At 41.8% G+C, this 22,831-nt stretch overlaps 1 protein-coding gene and 1 pseudogene across 5 annotated transcripts in view; both read right to left on the reverse strand.

Annotated features, from left to right (window-relative positions):
* The window catches only part of SGF29 (SAGA complex associated factor 29), a 51,671-nt gene that overhangs the window by 10,795 nt on the left and 18,045 nt on the right, over positions 1-22,831 (reverse strand). For 2 of the 5 annotated variants that reach the window (XM_075995446.1, XM_075995445.1), the window contains one exon: positions 2,922-3,012. In XM_075995446.1, the coding sequence (XP_075851561.1) occupies positions 2,922-2,996 (75 nt within the window). In that variant the 5' untranslated portion in view covers positions 2,997-3,012. Of the gene's footprint in view, positions 1-2,921; positions 3,013-5,899; positions 6,006-13,605; positions 13,820-22,831 lie in introns of those variants that run through there. The other 3 variants (XM_012764332.3, XM_012764330.2, XM_020281699.2) reach the window with 3 other exon arrangements.
* Positions 18,538-19,709, reverse strand: LOC105871130 (THUMP domain-containing protein 1 pseudogene; annotated as a pseudogene).

The raw sequence follows: 22,831 nt of genomic DNA on the forward strand, positions 1-22,831 counted from the left end.
TATAGGAACAAATACATATGCTCGTATTTGTGAACAAAAGCTATTCAATGGGGGAAAAGTGGGTTTCTGATAGGCAACAGTGGACATCACATGGTGGTTCCAAATTCCCCTGGGGAATAGCCCCACCCTGAGAAAAGGAAGGTCATGGGAGGCTGTATGGTTTGCTCAGGCTAAGTGCTAGGTATGACTACCATTCATCTCTTACTAGTACAGGGAACCCCAAATCATTGGGTATAAAATATGTATTCTTTTTTTTTTTTTTCGAGACAGAGTCTCACTCTGTTGCCCAGGCTGGAGTGAGTGCCGTGGCGTCAGCCTAGCTCACAGCAACCTCAAACTCCTGGGCTCAAGCAATCCTACTGCCTCAGCCTCCCGAGTAGCTGGGACTACAGGCATGTGCCACCATGCCCGGCTAATTTTTTCTATATATATATTAGTTGGCCAATTAATTTCTTTCTATTTATAGTAGAGACGGGGTCTCGCTCTTGCTCAGGCTGGTTTTGAACTCCTGACCTCGAGCAATCCGCACGCCTCAGCCTCCCAGAGTGCTAGGATTACAGGCGTGAGCCACCATGCCCGGCCTAAAATATGTATTCTAACTGCACTCAAGCCAATGGTCCACAATGGCAACTACATGCATGGCAGAGCAAACAACATTGGCCCACACACTGAAAAGGGGTTTAGGAGAGACAGGCATTGGTCTGTGCATTGTGAGACAAGTTGAATTCACATTTAATGAGGAACACCACTGAGAGGAAAACAATTTGTTAATCAGAATAAGCAGACTAAAGTGAGTTCTCTTCCAGGAGAAAGGCAAGGAATGGGAATCAGTCTAGAAAGATAATAAGGCTTTAGTGTAGGGAGTCAAGTAGACCCCATATATAATGCTGGGTAATTACAGGACAACCCGGTGTGGGGACAGGGCTTATACCCTAACCCAACAGGGCCTCTTGGCTATTTTAATACAAATGGAGGCCAGAGTAGCCATGAGACAATGGTCCTGCATCCTAACTGCTGAGGCCTAAGGGGCACACCTATGGGAATCTTATGTACCTCAAACCTATGGAAGTCTCTGTGGGTACCTGTAATTTACACCGATGCACCACGACTGCTCTTGATCCAAGAATAGATCAAAATAAGACAGATGTGGAAGTATATTAAGCAGGGATAGGAATTATTCTGAATACCACCTGTGTCTTCCCTATAGGAGAAAGGTGAGCAGGTCCTGCTATATAACAGGAAACCAGTCTCAGTACAAGCCTGTGAACTGAGACAGGGTGACTGCCTTTGTTCCCAACTGAGCTGGAAACCAAAAATAACTGAATCATAGCCAACTGTAATGATGCCTGTTCATAGTAGTATCTGATATACTGGCCAGGGCCAATTTTGTTAGAAAAGCATAACAAATATCTTTGTGATTCTTACTGATCTGTTCTGTCATGAAACTGAATTTTACCATGACCATATTGCAATATGGTATTGCACTCTGGTATTGTTGGCAAGATTCAGCAGCTCCCTTATATAAGTCAGTCATATGATAATACTGATATATGTTTATTGTTTTTATTTTATTTGACACAGAGTCCGCTCTGTTGCTCAGGCTAGAGTGCCATGGCGTCAGCCTTGCTCACAGCAACCTAAAACTCCTGGGCTTAAGCAATCCTCCTGCGTCAGCCTCCCGAATAGCTGGGACTACAGGCATACACCACTGCACCTGGGTAATTTGTTTGTTTGTTTCTATTTTTAGTTGTCCAGCTAATTTTTTCTATTTTTGGTAGAGATAGGGTCTCGCTCTTGCTCAGGCTGGTCTCGAACTCCTGACCTCAAGCAATCCTCCCACCTCAGCTTCCCCAAATGCTGGGAATACAGGTATGAGCCACCATGCCTGGCCTAGTTGCTTATGTCCATCCCTACCCAACAATGGCTCCTCTGAGTGTTAAGTATATTCATACTGATGTTATTGCTATATCTGTTATATAAATGCTATGCTAAATACAGATGCTCAAACAAATATGATTGTTGTGCTATAAGAAAGTCTAGGCCAAGGGCCAGGGGAATAATCATGCAAGAAAGGATTAACTCAGCAGGCCTGGATTGTCCAAACTCTGCACATTCTAAGAAAAGGTTTGACCCTTGACCGGCTCCTGAGAGATATCCTCTAAGCTGTTGGAATATCTTGCCTAGTAAGAGTATCTTTGTTTAACTGGAGTAAGGGAGTGGAGGAAAAATGGGAGTGACTGCTAATAGGTGTGGGCATTTTTGTTGAGTGATAGAAATGTTCTGAAATTAATCATGTTAATGGTTGTACAAGCCTGTGAATATACTGCAAACCACTGAATTGTGCACTTTAAATGTGTGCATTGTAGGGTATGTAAATTATCTCTCCATACAGTTAGAAAGAATCAAGAAATCATGTATATAATAGAATATCCATCCTAGCTCTTGGGAGGCCGAGGCGGGCGGATTGCTCAAGGTCAGGAGTTCAAAACCAGCCTGAGCGAGACCCCGTCTCTACTATAAATAGAAAGAAATTAATTGGCCAACTGATATATATATAAAAAAAAAATTAGCCGGGCATGGTGGCGCATGCCTGTAGTCCCAGCTACCCGGGAGGCTGAGGCAGAAGGATCACTCGAGCCCAGGAGTTTGAGGTTGCTGTGAGCTAGGCTGACGCCACGGCACTCACTCTAGCCTGGGCAACAAAGTGAGACTCTGTCTCAAAAAAAAAAAAAAAAAAAAAAAAAAAAAAAAATAGAATATCCAATAGGAATGGTAATTATATCTCAAATTCTCTACCTCTTCTCTTCATTACACTGTCTTGGTTCCTGCATGTCCAATTTCTGTGAACGCAAGCCCCATCCCCACCCCTCCACAGCTCGGCATCAGAGCCCATGGTCCCAGCTAGGAGTGGACAGCATTACCTGGGTTTGTTTAATCAGCTGATGGAGCTCTGTTAGAAGTTCTGCAATGCGGGAATCAGCAGACACAAGGGCCATGGTCTATGAAGGGCACCTGGTGGGCAATGAAAACACAAGAGAACTCTGTTAGTGACTACTATGAGTTGAATGGTATCTCCTCAAAAGCTATAATGAAGTACTAACCCCTGGTACCTAGGAATGTGACCTTATTTGGAAATAAGGTCTTTGTAGATATAATTAAGATGTGCATTAAGATGAGGTCATATTGGAGTAGGGTGTGCCCTTAATTGAGTATGGCTGATGTCCTTTAAAGAAGAGAAGAAGAGAAACACAGAGACAGACACACACACAGGGAAGACGGATATGTGACTACAACAGAGGCAGAGATTAGAGTTATGTAGCTGCAAGCCACGGCACCCACCTAACCAGCTGAGAGAAAGGCATGGAACATATTCTCCTTCTGAGCTTTCAAGAAGGAACAAACCCTTGATTTTGGAACCAACTTGACACCTTGATTTTAGAGTTCTGACCTCCAGAACTATGAGGGAAAAAGTTTCTCTTGTTTTAAGCCACCCAGTTTGTGGTAATTTGTTATGCTAGCCCTAAGAAACTAATACAGTGGCAAGTTGTCCTTGAATTCTACCCTACTCCAATGATATGTCTGTATTCGATATGTTCAACCAAGTCAAGGAGTACTTATTAAGTGCCTTATAAAGGCAGCAGGCCCTAGCCCCCAGCTCTGCTACTAATATTCCTACAAATGATTTAAGAATTCTGGTCTCCATTTTTTAATCTGTAAAATGGGATCATCTCTGCTATATTTTGGGAAATTCAGATAAGATTGTATATGAAAACACTTTCTAAGTTACAAAGCACTGTTACTTTCTTACTGTAGAGGAAAGAGAATTTACTAAAAAAATATCTCACTCAAGGTAAGGTGAATGTGTTCTGATGAAAATAAAATGGTTTCGTACAATAAAAGGTAATTAGATAAAGAATAAAAAGACAATAAAAAGTAATAAAAAGTTGTAACTAGGTGAAAAGGGACATATGACTAAAGATAAAGATATATTGGATAAAATAAAGATATTTTGGCTGGATGTGGTGGCTCTTACACCCAGCACTTTGAAAGGAAGCTGAGGCGGGAAGATCACTTGAGGCCAGGAGTTTAAGTCTACCCTAGACAACACAGTGAGACCTCTGTCTCTAAAAAAAATAAAAATAAATTGGCTGGGTATGATGGTACACACTTGTAGTCCTAGCTACTCGGGAGGCTGAGGAGGGAGGATCACTTGAGCCCAGGAGTTTGCGGTTACAGTGAGCTGTGATATTGCACCACTGCACTCCAGACTAGGTGACAGACACCCTGTCTCTAAGAAAGAAAGGAAAAATTTTAGGGCATGAAAATTTTGCACAATGCCCTACTTCTTAAAAAGTTTGTTCAATTAACACATTTCCCTATCCACAAAGATCAGATTCACACTGAATAAACTTTCCCCCCACTTAATGAACTATGAACCTCTCTCCTTGTATTTAAATATTCATATCCTTTTTTATTTGTTCCTCATATCACAATTCATGTCCTCTTGAAGTCTCTGCTACAGTTATTAAAAAGTAATATACAAAAATTACAAAAAAAAAAACCCCAGAAAAGTAATATACAAACTAGGAATACAGGAGAACTTCCTCAACATGATAAAGGGCATCTATAAAAAATCCACAACTAACATCATATATAAAGGTGAAAGACTGAAAGCTTTCCCTAAGATCAAGAATGAGGGGCCGGGCGCTGTGGCTCACGCCTGTAATCCTAGCTCTTGGGAGGCCGAGGCGGGCGGATTGCTCGAGGTCAGGAGTTCAAAACCAGCCTGAGCAAGAGCGAGACCCCGTCTCTACTATAAACAGAAAGAAATTAATTGGCCAACTGATATAGATATAAAAAAAAATTAGCCTGGCATAGTGGCGCATGCCTGTAGTCCCAGCTACTCGGGAGGCTGAGACAGCAGGATTGCTTGAGCCCAGGAGTTTGAGGTTGCTGTGAGCTAGGCTGACGCCACGGCACTCACTCTAGCCTGGACAACAAAGTGAGACTCTGTCTCAAAAAAAAAAAAAAAAAAAAGAATGAGACAAGGATGCGCTCTTGTCACTTCTGGTCAAGATTGTTTTGGAGGCTCTAGCCAGGGCAATTAGGCACTAAGATGAAATAAAAGGCATCCGGATTGGAAAGGAAGAAGTAAAACTATCTCTATTTGCAGGTGACATAATCTTGTATATAGAAAACTCTAAGGAATTTACTAGATAACTGTTAGGACTAATAACAAGTTTAGAACTAATAGGAAAGTTGCAGGAAACAAGATCAATAAACAAAAATCAATTGTATTTCTATAAACTTGTAATGAACAATCCAAAAATGAAATGAAAATAATTCTATTTTACAATAGTACCAAAAAGAATAAAATACTTAGGAATAAATTTAACAAAAAAAGTACATTTTTACTCTGAAAACCATAAAACATCATTGAAAGAAATAAGATCTAATTAATTGCAAAGACATCCCATGTTCATGTTTCAGAAGATTGAATATTGTTAAGATGGCAGTACTCTCCAAATTGATCTATAGATTCAATGCACCCCCTTATCAAAATCCCAGCTGGCTTCTTCGCAGAAATTGACAAACTCATACTAAAATTCATATGGAAACTCAGGGGACTCAAACAATCTTGAAAATGAAAAACAAAGTTGGAGGGCTCACATCTCCCAATTGTAAAACTTACTACAAAGCTACAGTAATCAAGATGGTGTACTGGCATAAGGAACATCTAGATCAATGGAACAGAACTGAGAGACCAGAAATCAACCCTTACATCCATGGTCAACTGATTTCCAACGAGGGTGCCAAAACAACTTAATGGGGAAAGAATAGTTTTTTCAACAAGTGGTACTGGGACAACTGTACATCCATATGTAAAAGAATGACCTACCTCAGACCACATACAGAATGATCTCAATAGACAGTTCTCCAAAGAAGATATACAAGTGGCCTCCAAGCACATGAAAAGATGCTCCAGGTCATTAGCCATCAGGGAACTACAAATCAAAACCATAAGAAGGGGTTGGGCACAGTGGTTCATGTCTGTGATCCTAGCACTTTGGGAGGATGGCTTGAGGCCAGGAGTTTGAGACCAACCTGGACTCTGTCTCTACAAAAAAAAAAAAAAAAAAGAAGAAGAAATTGGCCAGACACATGCCTGTAGTCCCAGCTACTCGGGAACCTGAGGCAGAAGGATTGCTTGAGCCCAGGGATTCAAGGTTACAGTGAGCTATGCTGATGCCAGTGCATTCCTCTCTCTAAAGGAAAAACAAAACAAAACAAAACAAAAAAATGTAAATCTTGAGAACAGTCTTCATTGACTTCATGCCCTCCTGCTTCTGGATACACTGGGGTGGAGGTTGGGCCCCATGGCTTTGGGCAGCCCTGTCCCCAGGGCTTTCCTGGACACAGCCCATACAGCAACTCTCACTTGTTAGAGTCATGTGCCTGTGGCTCTACCCAGAGTCTGCAGTCTCAGCGGCAACCCTGCCCCTGTAGCTCCACTGGGCATTGCCCTGGTAGGGACTCTTGCCCTGTGGCAGTTCTCTGCCTGGGTCCAAGGTTCTCCAGAGCATCCTTTAAAGTCCCCACAGCTTGTGCATTCTGTGAGCTAGTTTATAAACAACAGGAACTGTATTGCTCACAGTTCTGGAGGCTGGGAAGTCCAGGAACCACTAGTAGAAACAATCTGAATATATTGCTCTGCACCTTTTGGTAACCACTCCCACTTCACTTTGGGAAGCCACCCCTTACCTCAGCTCCAAGGATGGGTACATGACCTGGGCTAATAAGAGTATTCCATTCTCCCTGACCACCATGACTAGTTCAGGAAGAGACATGTGACCCAAGACTGGGCAAAGTCAATTGAGATCTTTTGCTGGTGCTATCTGCAAAGAGATACCCTCTTTTCAGTTGGTTATTAACAGAATAGCATGAAAGCCTGGAACTGATGGAGGCATTTGCCTGCCTGAGAGAGAAACCAACATGGAGAAGAGCAGAATTGAAAGACAGAAAGTACTGGTGACACAATTTAGGCTTCTAGATATAGCCATGCCTGAAGCTGGTTTATCCCTGGACACTTCAGCTAGAGTCTGTGAGGAAATAAAGAAACTATTTTTCCTCTGCTCTCACTCTTCAGCAATCAACACAGAAGACTTCTGTAACCAAATGTGTGGGGATTTCTCCCTGCCAACAACCAAGCGATCAATTGTACAGTGGACACCAGCTGGGTATCCTCTAATACAATTTAATTCCAACAAGATACACAAGGCAAGGCATGTAGGAAGGGCCGTGGAGCTTCTCTGGTCACACTGTGCCATCCTGCCTGTTCTTTTCATTGGGGCACTCCCTAAATCAGAAGCATATAGTAACTACTGTATTCAGCTAGTAGTGACCTATAGTAGTTACATATAGTAACTTCCACATATTTAGCTATTGGGAAGCTCTCCAAACCTGAAGCTAGGCGTCATGACATAGGCATGACTGATTAAACCACTGGCAATCAATTTAACCTTCAACCCCTCTCACCTCCCCAGAGGTGGTTGTGGGGCTGAGAAGTCCCAACCCTGTAATCATGCCTGTTCTTTTCAGTGACCAGCCCACATCCTGATGCTACCCAGCTAAGCAGCCAGCCATCAGTGAACTCATTAGCATACAAAAAGCCATGGCGTTTGAGACTCCAAGGATTTTAGGAGTTGTATGCCAGGAAACTGGGACGAAAACTAAATATTAATATATATTTTACAATATCACACATTTAACAAATACCTTTTCTGCTTAGGATAGTAGGGGCTAGCTTTTTTGTTATTTGCAACTGAGAAGCTTGACTAATAAAGAAGAACTTTCATTAAACACGGTCTGAAGAGGTAGTTTATTCTTAGGGACAAAGGATGCAAGGTGGAAGTAATGTAGGGATAAAGGAGAAAAGAAAGGTTGAGAGAGCCTGAGTGCAGCCATTTTGACAGACACCACACCCTAATCACCCTGAACAAGGAAGTCGCCAGCAAGTCACTAGGACTACCTAAGAATAAATGAATTACTAGGCCAAATGCCTTGCAAACTGTTTGTGCTTAGCTTTCTGTGACAGCAGTTTATGATTAACCTTTATGGACTGCCCTTAGTCAATGCTGGTCATGTATGGGGTTTTTGAACATATAAAAACGTTTCCATTGACCCATAAGGGGTCCCCCTCCCGCTCAGGAAAGGATCCCTAGTCTGTCTGTGCAGTAAGATCTGTTGTCTGTCTCTCTCTCAATAAACTTACTGTTGCTAGTTGACTTGCTCTCAAATTCTTTCCAGCACAAAGCCCAGAACCCACCTGGCAAGTTCAGGAGGCTTTCCTCTCTTCATTGGGGCGCCCCCTAAATCAGAAGCATATAGTAACCACTAAACACCCAGCCTAAAATTGCTGGCCCTTCTACTAGTAGCCAAGACCTCAAACAAACAAATCCAAACATCCTATATTTAAACCACTCCAAGATTAATCCCATGGGGCTTAAGACAATATGAGCTTTGTTGAGTCAAAGGGAAAGAAGGCACCTACTCTACTCTACTCTCAGATCGCACATCCTCAATCCAGTCACTATCAATAACAGTCTATACTATCAATTGGTCAAAAAAAAAGTTAAGAGACAATGTTGATTTTCTTCCCTACCATGCCTATGTACTGGGACTTACCCAGGTGTTTCTCATTTAAATGTTATAGCAATCCTATAAGATAGACATGGGCATATCGTTTTTATAGCTGGGGAAATGGAAGTTCAGATAAATCACATTAGGTAACTCTGTTAAGAAAAACAGGTAGTTGTCTGGGCGTGGTTGCTCACTCTTGTAATCCCAGCACTCTGGGAAACCAAGGCAGGAGGATCGCTTGAGGTCAGGAGTTCAAGACCAGCCTGAGCAAGAGCGAGACCCCGTCTCTACTAAAAATAGAAAGAAATTAGGTGGACAACTAAAAATATATATAGAAAAAAAAATTAGCCAGGCATGGTGGCACAGGCCTGTAGTCCCAGCTACTAGGGAGGCTGAGGCAGAAGGGTTGCTTAAGGCCAGAAGTTTGAGGTTGCTGTGAGCTAGGCTGATGCCACAGCACTTTAGCACAGGCAACAGAGCGAGACTCTGTCTCCAAAAAAAGAAAAACAGGTAGTTGAGATGGGGTTGCAAAGTTGCAGATTCCAAAAGCTATGCTCAGCTGGGTATGGTGGCTCACACCTATAATCCTAGCACTCTGGGAGGCTGAGGTGGGAGGATGGCTTGAGTCCAGGAGTTTGAGACTGCAGTGAGCTATGATGACACCACTACACTCTACCCAGGGCCAATGGAGTAAGACTCTGTCTCAAAAAATGAAAGAAAAGAATAAAAATAAAAGCTATGCTCTTCCTCTGAATTCCAAGTTTTGTCATAACTTCAACATATTCAATAGTAAAAGAGATAGTGGATGTAGAAGCATTTTGTCTCTTGTAAAAAACTATCAATCAACTGTTAGGCTATTATGATTACACTGAAAGTATTACCAGTAAAATGGTGATTGCTGTGGCAGCTGAAAAAAAGAGATAGGAAAATGTGATGGTTAATTTTATGTGGCAACAACCAGACTGCCTAAGGGATGCCCTGATAGCTGGTGAAATATTATTTCCAGGGTTTGGACTGGAACTCTATCAGCTTTCCTGGGCCTCCAGCTTGCAGAAAGCAGATCCTAGGACTTCTCAGCCTTCATAATTGTGAGACCCAACCTATTATAACCAATCCCTTTCCATATATCTATACAGTGACCATTGAACAACACAGGTTTGAACTCTGCAGGCCCATTAAAACATGGATTTTCTTCCACCTCTGACACCCCTGAGACAGCAAGACCAATCCCTCTTCTTCCTCAGCCTACTTGATGTGAAGATGGGGATGATGAAGAACTTCATGATGATTCACTTAATAGATTTCCTCTTTCTTATGACTTTTTTTTTTTTTTTTTGAGACAGAGTCACTCTGTTGCCCCGGATAGAATGCTGTGGCATCAGCCTAGCTCACAGCAACCTCAAACTCCTGGGCTCAAGCGATCCTTCTGTCTCAGCCTCCCGAGTAGCTGGGACTATAGGCATGCGCCACTATACCCAACTAATTTTTTCTATTTTTGGTAGAGATGGGGTCTTGCTCTTGCTCAGGTTGGTCTCAAACTCCTGAGCTCAAACCATCCTCCCACCTCGGCCTCCAAGAGTGCTAGGATTACAGGCATGAGCCACTGTGCCTGGCCTCTTATGACTTAATAACAATTTTTTCTACCTTACTTTACTGTAAGAATATAGTATATAATACATATACAAAATATGTGTTAATCAACAGCTTATGTTATCAGTAATGCTTCTGGTCAATAGTAGCTATTTAGAAGTTAAGTTTCAGGGGAGTGGAAAGTTATATGTGAATTTGACTGTGCAGGGGGTTGGTACCCCTAACCTCCACATTGTTTAACTGTATATATAACTCCCTCACAGTGACAGAAATAGTTCCATTCACTTTAAGAAAACAGCACATAACACATCTCTAAAGAAGTGTGCTTGGATTTGGCTTTTAAATGTGTATAGGTAAACCTCTCACAATGAAACCTTAAACACAATGGTAAGAAGCATCCTTCAAGAGCATGTTCTAAACATGTGCTTACACAGCTCTCTGTTTGGGAAACAGTTCCAGTTGCTATAATAAAGCAGCACACCATGCATCTCTGAAGCAGCATGCTTAGAGCACTGCACACAAACTTCTGTCCTTGCACTAGTGACACGTACACCAAGAGACTGATCATTTCACTCACTTGGCTCTCCTGCCAGACCACGAGCTCTTAGAAGAGAAGGATGCAGTTTTATTCATCTTTATATTCCCAGCACAGGCCCTGGCATCTACTAAGTCTTCAAAATAGATTGCTGAACTGAACTAAATCCTAATAAACCCTTAAAAAGGTCTTTCAACTTAAAACACTGCCACGATTCTGAAGCCGGGCTATTCAACATCTTCTCCTCATTTCCAGAAAAAAATTAGTCACTATCAACACACTCGAAGAGGGAATGTCTACTTCCCACCAAGGGAGAAGCAGCATTTCCCCTTATAAATTCATTCATGTTCAACAGTATCTTCCAAGCACCTACTCTGTGCCAGGCATGAAGGATATATGGTAGCAAATGAGACCAAGAATCCCTGCCTTGCTCTTAGGAAACAGTACAGAAAGGAACACAGACACTAAACAAATAGTTCCATTTGCTTATTTGTAGCTGAAACAAGCACTAAAGGAGACACAGAGGACAGAGTAGATAAATGGATAAATCTGAATACATAATCACAGAGAATGTCAAAGACCTGAAAACAAATTCTCAAGCAGAAAGGACCTACCAAGTGCTAAAGAGAATATCCATGTTAAATAAAAATTATAGGAGGCTGAGAAAGAAAAGAAACTTTTCATCTGAGGAATGTGAGCCCTTTTAAATTTTCAGGCCCAGAAAGGCACTGGAATGAGACAGCCGTCATGTCCTCCCACCCCCCTTGAGCTAAGTATCACTTTGAAGCCACTCTGTTATATGGATTAGAGACTGAGTGTTGCCACCAATAGCTATAATGTGACCTAACAATGTCATTCGCTGGAAACTATAACCCATACCTATAGCTCAAAAATGCATAGCCAATCACGAATCAACGTTATTTCTGTAAACCAATTCCTGACAAACTTTTGTAATCGACCCCTCTCTCAATTCATCCTTTTTTCTTTAAAATCTTGAGTTTCTCCTTTGTTTTCTGGAGCACTTCCCAAGGCAACATTCTTGGAAGTGTTTCCTCAACTATGGCCCAGATAAACTCTCTACCTATATTACTTTGCCTATTTCTTTCTTTAGGTCTACAAGGTCACTGCTCTGGACTAAGCCTATGCAGTATAAGCCCCAACAGACCAGTCTAAAATTCAAAATGGGCCGGGCGCTGTGGCTCACGCCTGTAATCCTAGCTCTTGGGAGGCCGAGGCGGGCGGATTGCTCAAGGTCAGGAGTTCGAAACCAGCCTGAGCAAGAGCGAGACCCCGTCTCTACTATAAATAGAAAGAAATTAATTGGCCAACTGATATATATATAAAAAATTAGCCGGGCATGGTGGCGCATGCCTGTAGTCCCAGCTACCCGGGAGGCTGAGGCAGAAGGATCGCTTGAGCCCAGGAGTCTGAGGTTGCTGTGAGCTAGGCTGACGCCACGGCACTCACACTAGCCTGGGCAACAAAGCGAGACTCTGTCTCAAAAAAAAAAAAAAAAATAAAAAAAATAAAATAAAATTCAAAATGGTGTCACTCATGCTAAAGTTCCACACCACCAAACTTAAACTAAGTTATTTGACCTTCTGAGAAATCAGGAGAGAGAACAATTTCCCAAATGGGCCAGTTTAAATCTTGAATGGGTGTGATAAGGAAGTTCCCTTCAGCTTTAATTCTTACACAAAAAGGGTAGCCTGAAGTAACCTGATGTTAACTAATCAGTTATATTTCTATTTTTTCTGTTTCCCTATCCCCACCTTACAAGAAAAAGTAACTTTGAAAAATAATACACTCTTTGTTCTTTAATTCTGCTTTCTTCAGGCTTTCTCTTGCTCATAATGCCAACCTTCCTGCTCAGCTTACTGGAACACTTTTTGCATAAATAAAAATAAAGCCAATTGAGATCTTTAGGCTAAGTTTATTGTAATTTTGTCCCTTTTTTGGGTAAAGAGACATGGTCTCACTATGTAGCCCAGGCTGGACTGCAGTGGCTACTCACAGGCAACGTCATAGCACACTACTGCCTTGAACTCTTGGTCAAAGTGTGAAATAGATAACAGCTGGCAGTGATTAGGGACAGAAAAGAGATCAAAAATTAAGGTTTGGGTAGTACAACCATTAAAGATAAGGAAGAGGAGCAAGAATCAGCAGAGGAGAGGCCAGAGAGAGCGTAGGGTAAGGAAGAAATGTTCAGCAAGTCAAATGAAGAGAATGTTCCAAGAAGGGGCAGTGATCAACTGCATCAAATACGGCTACAGGATTGAGAACTAACTTAACAATGAACTTGGCAACCTAGAGATCATTGGTGGCTTTGAGAAAGAGCTGTTTCAGTGGAGTGGTGGGAACCAAAGCCTAACTGGAGAGGGATCAAGAGAGATTGAGGGGGAAAGGTGCTAGCGAGCACAGACTGAAGCCTCCGGCTGCAAACGGGCACACAGAAGAGGTATCTATGTGGTGGGTGAATGAGGTTTTACTGTTCTTAAGATGGGCACTTTCTGAGCAAATAATAAAAAGTGCTGGAGCTCAGGGCCTTCGTCAGACCTTGTCTTCCTGGCCCTGACCTGAGCACCCCACTTCTACCAGCATCCCTGTCAAGCTCCGCCTACTGCGGTTTCCCACCCGGTCTCCCGACCGAAGAGCGCACGCGCAGAACCCAAGACGGTCGGGCCCGGGGCCTCCCTCTGCGGACCCCGCCCCTTGCCGCCCAGGGCGCGTGCGCACCGCCCCTTCAGAGCCGCCTCGGGGAGGCCGGAGTCATGGGGCGAGGACCCCAGCCCTTCGCTCCAGCCCTTATACGCGGGTCCCAGGCCGCGACCCATCCTCACCTACCGCGTCTCGGACAAAACGAGCTCGTCTCGCTGGAAATTGCAACGGCGGGAGCAGGCGCGTCCCTCGAACGCTTTTTTCAGAGTCTCTGGATGTTCACGCACTTGGGTTCGAAGGTTCGCGGCACGTCGAGAAACCCACGCGCTTTTTTCCCTTTTATGAGCGTAGCCGAGCGCGGAGGACCCCTTTACGCATGCGCAGTCCTGCCTCTGTCCCGTTTCGCGCTGCCTCCTGGGAAATGTAGTTTTTACTTTGACACACTGTTCCGTTTTCTCGGCTGAGCCTTAATTTAACAAGCCAGCGTGCTTGTGAGTTTTCAGTGTCTTCTATCCCCCAAAACCTCTACTGAAAACAAAAATCAGAAAAAGTTAAAAGCGAGCAGATTATTGCTCGTTGGGGGGAGGGCCCCAGAGGATATATGGGAACTCTGTACTTTCTGCTTAATTTTGCTGAGAACCTAAAATTGCTCTTAAAAAAAGGGCTTTAATACTGAAACTATTTCAACCCAAAAATTAACGCATCACTTTCTTCAAGCCTGCATTTCTTTCTGTGGTCTGTAGCTCAGTGAATGACAAGACCATCCACCCGGTCTCAGTTCAACATCCCGCATTTTATGAGTTTTACCTTTGTAAAGATCTCAGGAGCTATTTCTCCTGAATGTCAAATATTGACTTCTAATTGCGCATCAGGAAAGATTTGGGGCTCACAATTATTTTTAAATTTATCTTTAATATCTGATTTTTCTTAATTATTTTTAAAGGTGTTTTGAAATGTTGCCCACATGTAAGGAATTGCTTTGTCTTCCCCTTTCACATACAAATTTCTCAAGAGAGTGATCTATCCTCAGATTTCATTTCCTCACCTCCCACTCAGCACAGTGTCCCCAGCCAGCACCTAGGAGTTATCCCTGACATCGCCTTTTCCCTCCCCTTCCGTATTCAATTCACCATTAAGTGTCTACAGTATAAAAACACATTTGTTGGGCACTCATTCTGTAACAGACAGTGTTGAAAATGTTTTGCATGTATTCATTCATATAACGCAATCCATCTACTTTCCCTCTCCACCACATCCACTGCAGTCTAAGGTAGAGGTACCTTGCCGAAAATACTGCAAAAGCTTTCTCTTTTTTTAATTGCTGAGGTTGAATTACTCATTTCTACTTTATGATACACTATTATCTTTGGACTCTTCACTGCCTCTCTTGTTTTATATAATTATTTCCTTTTAAACCTTTTCTCTACCCCTCCCCCTTACGCCAATAATGTGTGGGAATTTCCTTATAAAACATGTTTAGTGTTTTATAAGGTTTATATGTTTTATAAGGTGTATATCTTTATAAGTGTGTATATCTTCAATTTGCCTAAATGTGTGCTATAAACCTTCTACTTCACTTTATCCCCTCTCAGCACTACATTTTTAAGACCCATCCTTGTTGTATGTACACCTAGCCTGTGACTTAGAACAGCCATGGAATATTTCAGCATGGGCAACCACATTTTAGTTATTTGGACCCATGATAATGGACTTCTAAATTGCCTCCAACTACTGGCTACCACAAACAATGCCATAGTGAACAACTTCATGCTTGTCCCCTCGTGGCCTGTGTGAAGATGTCTCTGGAATGTGTATCCACTAGTGGGAGTTAGCAATGCCCTCTTAAATTGTGTCCTCTCACCCATTCTGGCCAGAGTGACCTTTTTTTTTTTTTTTTTTTTTTTTTGAGACAGAGTCTCACTTTGTTGCCTAGGCTAGAGTGAGTGCTGTGGCATCAGCCTGGCTCACAGCAACCTCAATCTCCGGGGCTCAGCGATCCTACTGCCTCAGCCTCCCGAGTAGCTGGGACTACAGGCATGTGCCACCATGCCCGGCTAATTTTTTGTATATATATTTTTAGTTGGTCAATTAATTTCTTTCTATTTTTGGTAGAGACGGGGTCTCGCTCAGGCTGGTTTCGAACTCCTGACCTTGAGCAATCCGCCCGCCTTGGCCTCCCAAAGTGCTAGGATTACAGGTGTGAGCCACTGTCCCCGGCCCAGAGTGACCTTTTAAAAGTGCAAATGTGTTCATGTCTTGGCATCCCTGTCTCTTGTCCCACTGCTTCTCCACTTCAGCCTCCTCAGTCCTCTTCAGCTCCCTCCTCTCCCAGGGCCTCTGCAAAGCACATTTCCCTCCTTTACCTCCACGACTCCTCATCTTCCAATCTCCCTGGCTGGGTCAAATCCCTCTATTATTAATAAAATCTGTCATAGCATGTGCAGACCTCTGTAATTCTGAAAGTAAAACAAATGTCACAATTTTATATTTGTGACATAATTTGATTCATGTCTGTCCTATCCCTCACTCCTTCAATTATAAGCTCTATGAAGGCTGGGCTTGCATCTGTTTATTTTATTTTATTTTTTTTAGGGAACAAATTTATTTTGATTTTTGTGAAAATATCAAGAACGAAAAACAAGCTGAATAGTTCGCTGTAGCAAAAGCAAAATACAAGTAAAAATACCATTTGAAGATGTTTAACATTAGAGAAACATGTTTGAAAATATGAAGTTTAACATTCTTTCTTCTGTGAAGCAAAACAATTTTATTCAACCACAACATTAGAGGTTTTTTTTAACTGACTTTTTAAAATAAAAAACTAAAAGGAAAAAAAAAACCACTCAATTCCCACCCTGGAATTTTATCATTTATAAGATAACATGCTTGAATGTCAGTGAAAATAAACAGGTGATAAACCTAAAAACAAAATTTTAAATGGGTCAATTCAGACTCCAAGAGTACACAGTATTTTATAGCTGGGAAAGAATAGATTGTATCACACCTGGGTCTTACCAAATACAAACAAATACAAAAGGTGATTAAAAGCAAACTATCAAATCAAAATCTTTCTGTAGAGTAGCAGCTTTCACAAAGTAAAAGGAACCCAGCTCCTGAGTTGTATGTTCTGTAGGCATATGGCCAATTTTATTCCCAGAGTCCTTTTGTCTTGCACTATCAAAATAAAAGTATCTTTGTCTTGGAGTGAGTTCACTGAAGAAGGCACCAAAATCCTATCCTCTCTCTTCCCACATATAATGCTAATAATACTCTTATTAATCCTTCAAGATGACTTCAATCTCATTAAGAGTTAACATTCTAACTACTGAAGATATACAAGGATGGTACTGCCTATTCTCTTTGCCCTGAAATCCTTCTACTCTGGTTTACCAAGCAGAACCACTAGATAAGGGAATAAAAATATATTCCCATGGTCACTATCCATTAAATAAACATAGCCACTTGTGTGGGAAGTCTTAACATTTATACTAGTTCCTAACTTTTTTAAAAATGTAAGAATAAACCCATCTCCAAAAGGTATTTTTACAGCCCTTTTACAGTCTCAATCTAAACAGTATTCTTTGCAGATTTTGTTGGTGTCTGTCTCTCATCCAGCCTTTTTTTTTTCTCTCTCTCTCTCTTTCTCTCTTACCATTTAGGTAAGTGTAGCCTTTTTCAATTGTTTTACTCAGAAGAATCCCTGGAAAAAACTTTCAAATTCAGGACACCCCTACAGGGAACCCTCATGGTATGTGAATGTGAGCACTAAGTTGAAGGATACTCTTATTTCAAAGAAATCCAGAACTGTCAGACTAAGGCTAAATTCTTTCTCTTCTTTCAGAGAAAGAAATCTCAGGCTGAGCAGAAGATTTTAAGAAAGGGTTCTTCATCTAGTCATACACTAGTGCTGGGAAAAGGAGAAGAAAAGCTATTTAATTTGGTCTCCTGTGGGTTCTAGCAAGACTTGAGACTTCACTCATTTTTTTTTTTTTCTTTTTGTTTTCTTTCAGAATAGCAGCACAGAGCTAGAGACTTCACTCTTAAGCCCAAGTGGATGCTAAAAGATTTCAGGAGTTCCTTTGGCAAGGTGATTGTTCCAGAGTCTGTTTCCTTTTAAATCTAAGACTCTTGTCACTTTAAGGAAAAAAGTTTTTTTCCAGGACCATGCAGAAACTTGTTCATGTGATGAAAAATGTCTGCTAAATAGGCTAGTTTCTATAGCCATTCTTCATTTCTTCAAATAATTCAGCAAAGCCTTGCCTACTAATTTCCTATAAGTATGTTGGTAATTCACCTTTCAATTCAAATATCCTGTCAGGAACTCTTCCTCTGATAAGCCATTGGATATCTGGATGAAGCAGGAGATTTATGTGCTGTTTGTCCATTTTTTAGTGTGGGGCTTATTTTTTTTTAACATTCTTGCATAAACGGGCCTTTAATAATAAAATTAACCATTTTTATAGCAATATTCAGAACTTTCTTCATTTCATCTCCAAGTTTTTGATATCAGCATCTCTGTGAAGAAAGCAGTGTGCTCTAATGTCAACACCAGGATTTTCTTTCTTTTTTTTTTTTGAGACAGAGTCTCACTTTGTTGCCCAGGCTAGAGTGAGTGGCATGGCGTCAGCCTAGCTCACAGCAACCTCAAACTCTTGGGCTCAAGCAATCCTATTGCCTCAGCCTCCTGAGTAGCTGGGACTACAGGCATGCGCCACCATGCCCAGCTAATTTTTCTATATATGTTAGTTGGCCAATTAATTTCTTTCTATTTATAGTAGAGACAGGGTCTCACTCTTGCTCAGGCTGGTTTCAAACTCCTGACTTTGAGTGATCCTCCTGCCTCGGCCTCCCAGAGTGCTAGGATTACAGGTATGAGCCACCACACCCAGCCAGGATTTTCTTTTTTTAATGAGGCAAAACTTGTCATGGAGCCAACCACTGATGGGACACCAGGGATACAGATGACAGACCTTTGGTTTTCAGATATGAAGACATTAAATATATACTGGCCTTTGTTTTGGGAGGCTCCTAGCAGTAGAAAAAGGTTTTTTTTGAATTTCGACATCATTTACAAATCTTACAGCATGACAAATATTAATGAAAACTATACCTGGATAGAGAAGCTGCTGCTTTTCAGTTAATTATGCAAAATCTTTTTAGCATCAGGTCATTTTCATTTGACTTGGATCCTTCTGTGACCTGACTCACAATATCAGGTTTGGCTCCTCCCTCATTCACCACCTGCATCTCAGATGTTGGTTTTATCTGCCCCAGCTCCTCACTAATCTCTGGTACCACCCGCTGGTTATTTTTCCCTTCTGCTGGGTTGTTTTGATTTAATTTGTCACCAGATTCTAATTTAGTTTCTTGCCCATTTCCCTGCTTTGGGTTAAGCTGTGACAGGTCCTTAGCACTCTTCACCACTTCCTGGAGATTGTATTTTCTGAACAACGTGTAATCTTTCACGACACTCAGGCAACAGACAGCTTTGATAATTTCTACTACCACCGTGTATTGTGGATTGGTGAGGATCCACTTTATTTTCTGAATTGAGGCTGCCCACTATTCCTGCCAATTCTTTGATAACTTCTTCTCTGTTCACGTGACTGTTATTTCGAGATTTATATACAATTTGAAATGTTCCTTTGAATGGAGGTTTGAACCATGGTTCTGAAAATGTTTCTGCATATTTTTTCATGTCTTCTAAGAAAGCCCTGCATGTGCCTGAGATGGGTAACATTCGTAGAATAACTCGAGTCTTCTTTTTCTTGGTTTGGTACATATGCTGAAGAACATGATGCACCAATTTCTCAGGGTCCATCCCAAGTGCCCTGATGAAGACTACATTATTCGCTCCACTCTCCACTGACTGAAATCTTCTTAGCCTCATCTCTGTAGATGCCTTAATGTCACCAACTTCTTTCTTCAAGGCAGCCTCCACATCATCATCTTCTCCCTCACTTCCAGAGGTCTGCTGATCCTTGTCTGTAAACTTTTCTGGCCCATACGTGTCGTCGCCGTACTTGTCAAGCAGGCTGCAGGCCTCCACGCACTTGCGTTAGTTCATGTTGCAGGTGATGAGGATGCCCTGAAGCCCGGGCTCCAGCTGCCCGGCCCCGCAGGTGTCGCAGCGCCGAGCCAGCTTGGCTTCCCCCGCCGCCAGGCTGAGAAGGTTGCTGGCGGGTGGCCGCCATGGTGCCTGTGAGCTGAGACAAATGATAAACGAGCTTCTGCATGGTTCTCGGTGTCCCGCCCTCTGTTCGGGCTTGTATCTGTTTATGCTCATTACTTTATCTGTAGCACTTAGCCTAGGGCCTGGCATATAACATAAATATTTGTTAAATGAGGTTGGTTAAGGTGGCTCTTGCCTGTAATCCCAACACTTTGGGAGGCCAAGGTGGGAGGATCACTTGAGGCCAGGAGTTTGAAACCAGCCTGGGCAATACAGTGAGACCCCATCTCTGTAAAAATTTAAAAAAAAAATTTGTTAAAGTGAAATGAAGGTGTTGGCTGGGTGTGGTGGCTCATGCCTGTAATCCTAGCACTCTGGGAGGCCAAGGTAGGCAGATGGCTCAAGGTCAGGAGTTTGAAAGCAGCCTGAGCAAGAGCGAGACCCCGTCTCTACTATAAATAGAAATAAATTAATTGGCCAACCAACACCATATAGAAAAAAATTAGCCGGGCATGGTGGCACATGCCTGTAGTCACAGCTACTCGGGAGGCTGAGGCAGCAGGATGGCTTGAGCCCAGGAGTTTGAGGTTGCTGTGAGCTAGGCTGATGCCACAGCATTCTAGTTCGGGCAACAGAGTGAGACTCTGTCTCAAAAAAAAAAAAAACGAAACAAGAAACTGAATGCAGACTATATGGTGACAGGGGCCGAATCAATAGCTAATACGGGTACCTCAGATATTTCTAAAGCCTGTTTGGGTTCTGTTTTTTATGCATGTGCAGGTATCACTAAGTTTAGTTCTGTAGGAGCAGTTTGCTCAGGGAGGCATGTTTTATTAGTTACTGACATTGTTGAGAATTGATAGTGATAATAAAAAGAATGATTTAGGTCAGTTTAATTATTAATTAATAAGTTCTCTACATACAATAACCACTTTATTGCCTGCACTCAGTGAGTAGATGCATCCTGTGCCTGTCCCCCACAAAATGTTCCCTTAAAATCCCTTCCAGATATTTAAGAGTTTTATGGCGTGACCCAATTGCCATAAAAATTTTAGCCTAAAGGAAAATCTATATTACGAAGTAAGTATATCTGTAAGGAGACATTTTAAGCAAGAGGGTTTGGAAAATATAAATATCTACACCTGGATAAGTACTAGCCATCTGTGTTTCCCTTTCTCTATACAAGAGTGTTGATAAATGTGCCGAATCATCACTTACTTGCCAAAAGATGTAGTGAAACAGGAAGTATTTTAAAAACAGCACTGAACTGGGGATCAGGATGCTATTGTCTCCTAAACCCATGACTAGAATTCCCTTGTACCCTAACTCCTTTCGTTAACTAAATGCACTATGCTCTCCCTGACTTTGGCCGTCCTGGGACACTATTTTGTGACCTCCTGGTCTATCAGACTTCTGCTCATCCTTCTCAGATTAGCTCAAACCTTACCTTCTCTGGGAGTTGCTCCCAAACCTGGATTTTTACACTGTGCAGCTTAAACATGTCTTTCTTACATTACTTATTAAGTTGTGTAATAATTTTCTGCTTGTTGGACAAGCTGGAGCACAGGTATTGTGTTCTGTTTACTTTTATATCCCAGCACCAAGCATGTAACTGGCATATGGTTTGTACTCTAAACATTTGTAGATTGGAGAATGCTAGCTAGAACCCTAGCTGGTTCTCTGGTCCTTACTTTCCTTTTCTGTTAAATGGGGTTTGGTTTCCTCACCTGTAAAATGGGTTTATGTTTGCTGATATGTAGGGAGACTTCCAATAATATAATTTATTATTCTACTTTTTTTTAATATAAAAGGATTGACTTATTGTAGTTCAAATATATAAACTGAACATTCAAACATCTGAATATTAAAACTTAGTAACAAAAGTGTAATGTTCAAACAGGAATATAGTTTTCAGGAAACACCCAGAAAAATTTGTTGTCTAATCCAGAATACTGATAAAGATCACTTCATGAAGGATAAAATGTTTCACCAGAGGTTCTATTCTGGCCAACTGTGGTTCCGTATTTGAGAATAAATCGTTAAATAAATCGCTAAATAAGTACAGATGGCTAGTACTTATCCAGGTGTAGAATAAATGAGAATAAATGACTGTGGTTCCGTATCTGAGAATAAATTGCTAAGTCAATCTTAGGCTGAACAAGACTTGGCTAAACAACAAGACTTCAGAGGGGATAATCAAAGCCTATAAGTAAGCCAATTAAACAGTTCTTTAGAGATGAAGATAAAAGCATGTTCTTCACAGTAATCTTAGTCTCTGGAAGATAAATCAGTGTTTTACCTGCTTAAAAAAACCAAACAAACTTGAATTTAGGTTTTATTGGAGTCTGTGATATTTGCATCTTGCAAACCACATATGCTCGCTCGCTCTCTCTCTCTCTCTCTCTCTCTCTCTCTCTCTCTCTCTCTTCTTTCTTTTGAGACGGGGTCTGGCTCTGTTGCCCAGGCTGGAGGGCAGTGCTATCATCATAGCTCACTGTAACTCAAACTGGTGGGCTCAAGGGATCCTCCTGCCTCAGCCTCCTGAGTAGGTGGGACTACCGGTATACACCACCATGGCTGGCTAAGTTTTTGTTTTATTTTTTGTAGAGACAGGGTCTCACTATGTTGCCTAGGCTGGTCTTGAACTCATGGCCTCAAGCCATCCTCCCCTGAGCCTCCCAAAGTGCTGGGATAACAGGTGCGAGCTACCGAGCCTGGCCCACACATGCTCTTTAGAACTCTTCATGTAAATCACTGTTATGAGGAACATGACTAAAAATCACCAATTCTACCCCTCATAAAAAGGATGATTTTTGTTAGTTTCAAGATTTAAATTTACTAGAGATGGTCTATATTAATGTATGTCAATCATGTCACACAAAGGAAAATATTACCAAAGCATTCTCTGTTCAAAAACTTCACAAATGCTTCTCCTATTTGCTTTCAAAAACTGCTGTCACATCAAGAAACATTTTCAAAACTAAGGGTATGTTTTTCTGTGCTAAGGCAATTATTTTGATGTGCTTTCCTTTGCTCTTGATGACATACTATGCTCCATCTTCTGATATGTTGACCAAATACTGTACATACAAACAGTAAAACTTGGCTGGGTGTGGTGGCTCACGCCTGTAATACTAGCATTCTGGGAGGCCGAGGCGGGCGGATTGCTTGAGGTCAGGAGTTCGAAACCAGCCTGAACAAGAGTGAGACCCTGTCTCTACTATAAATAGAAAGAA

The sequence above is a fragment of the Microcebus murinus genome, chromosome 19 (assembly GCF_040939455.1).
Source record: "Microcebus murinus isolate Inina chromosome 19, M.murinus_Inina_mat1.0, whole genome shotgun sequence".
NCBI lineage: Eukaryota > Metazoa > Chordata > Mammalia > Primates > Cheirogaleidae > Microcebus > Microcebus murinus.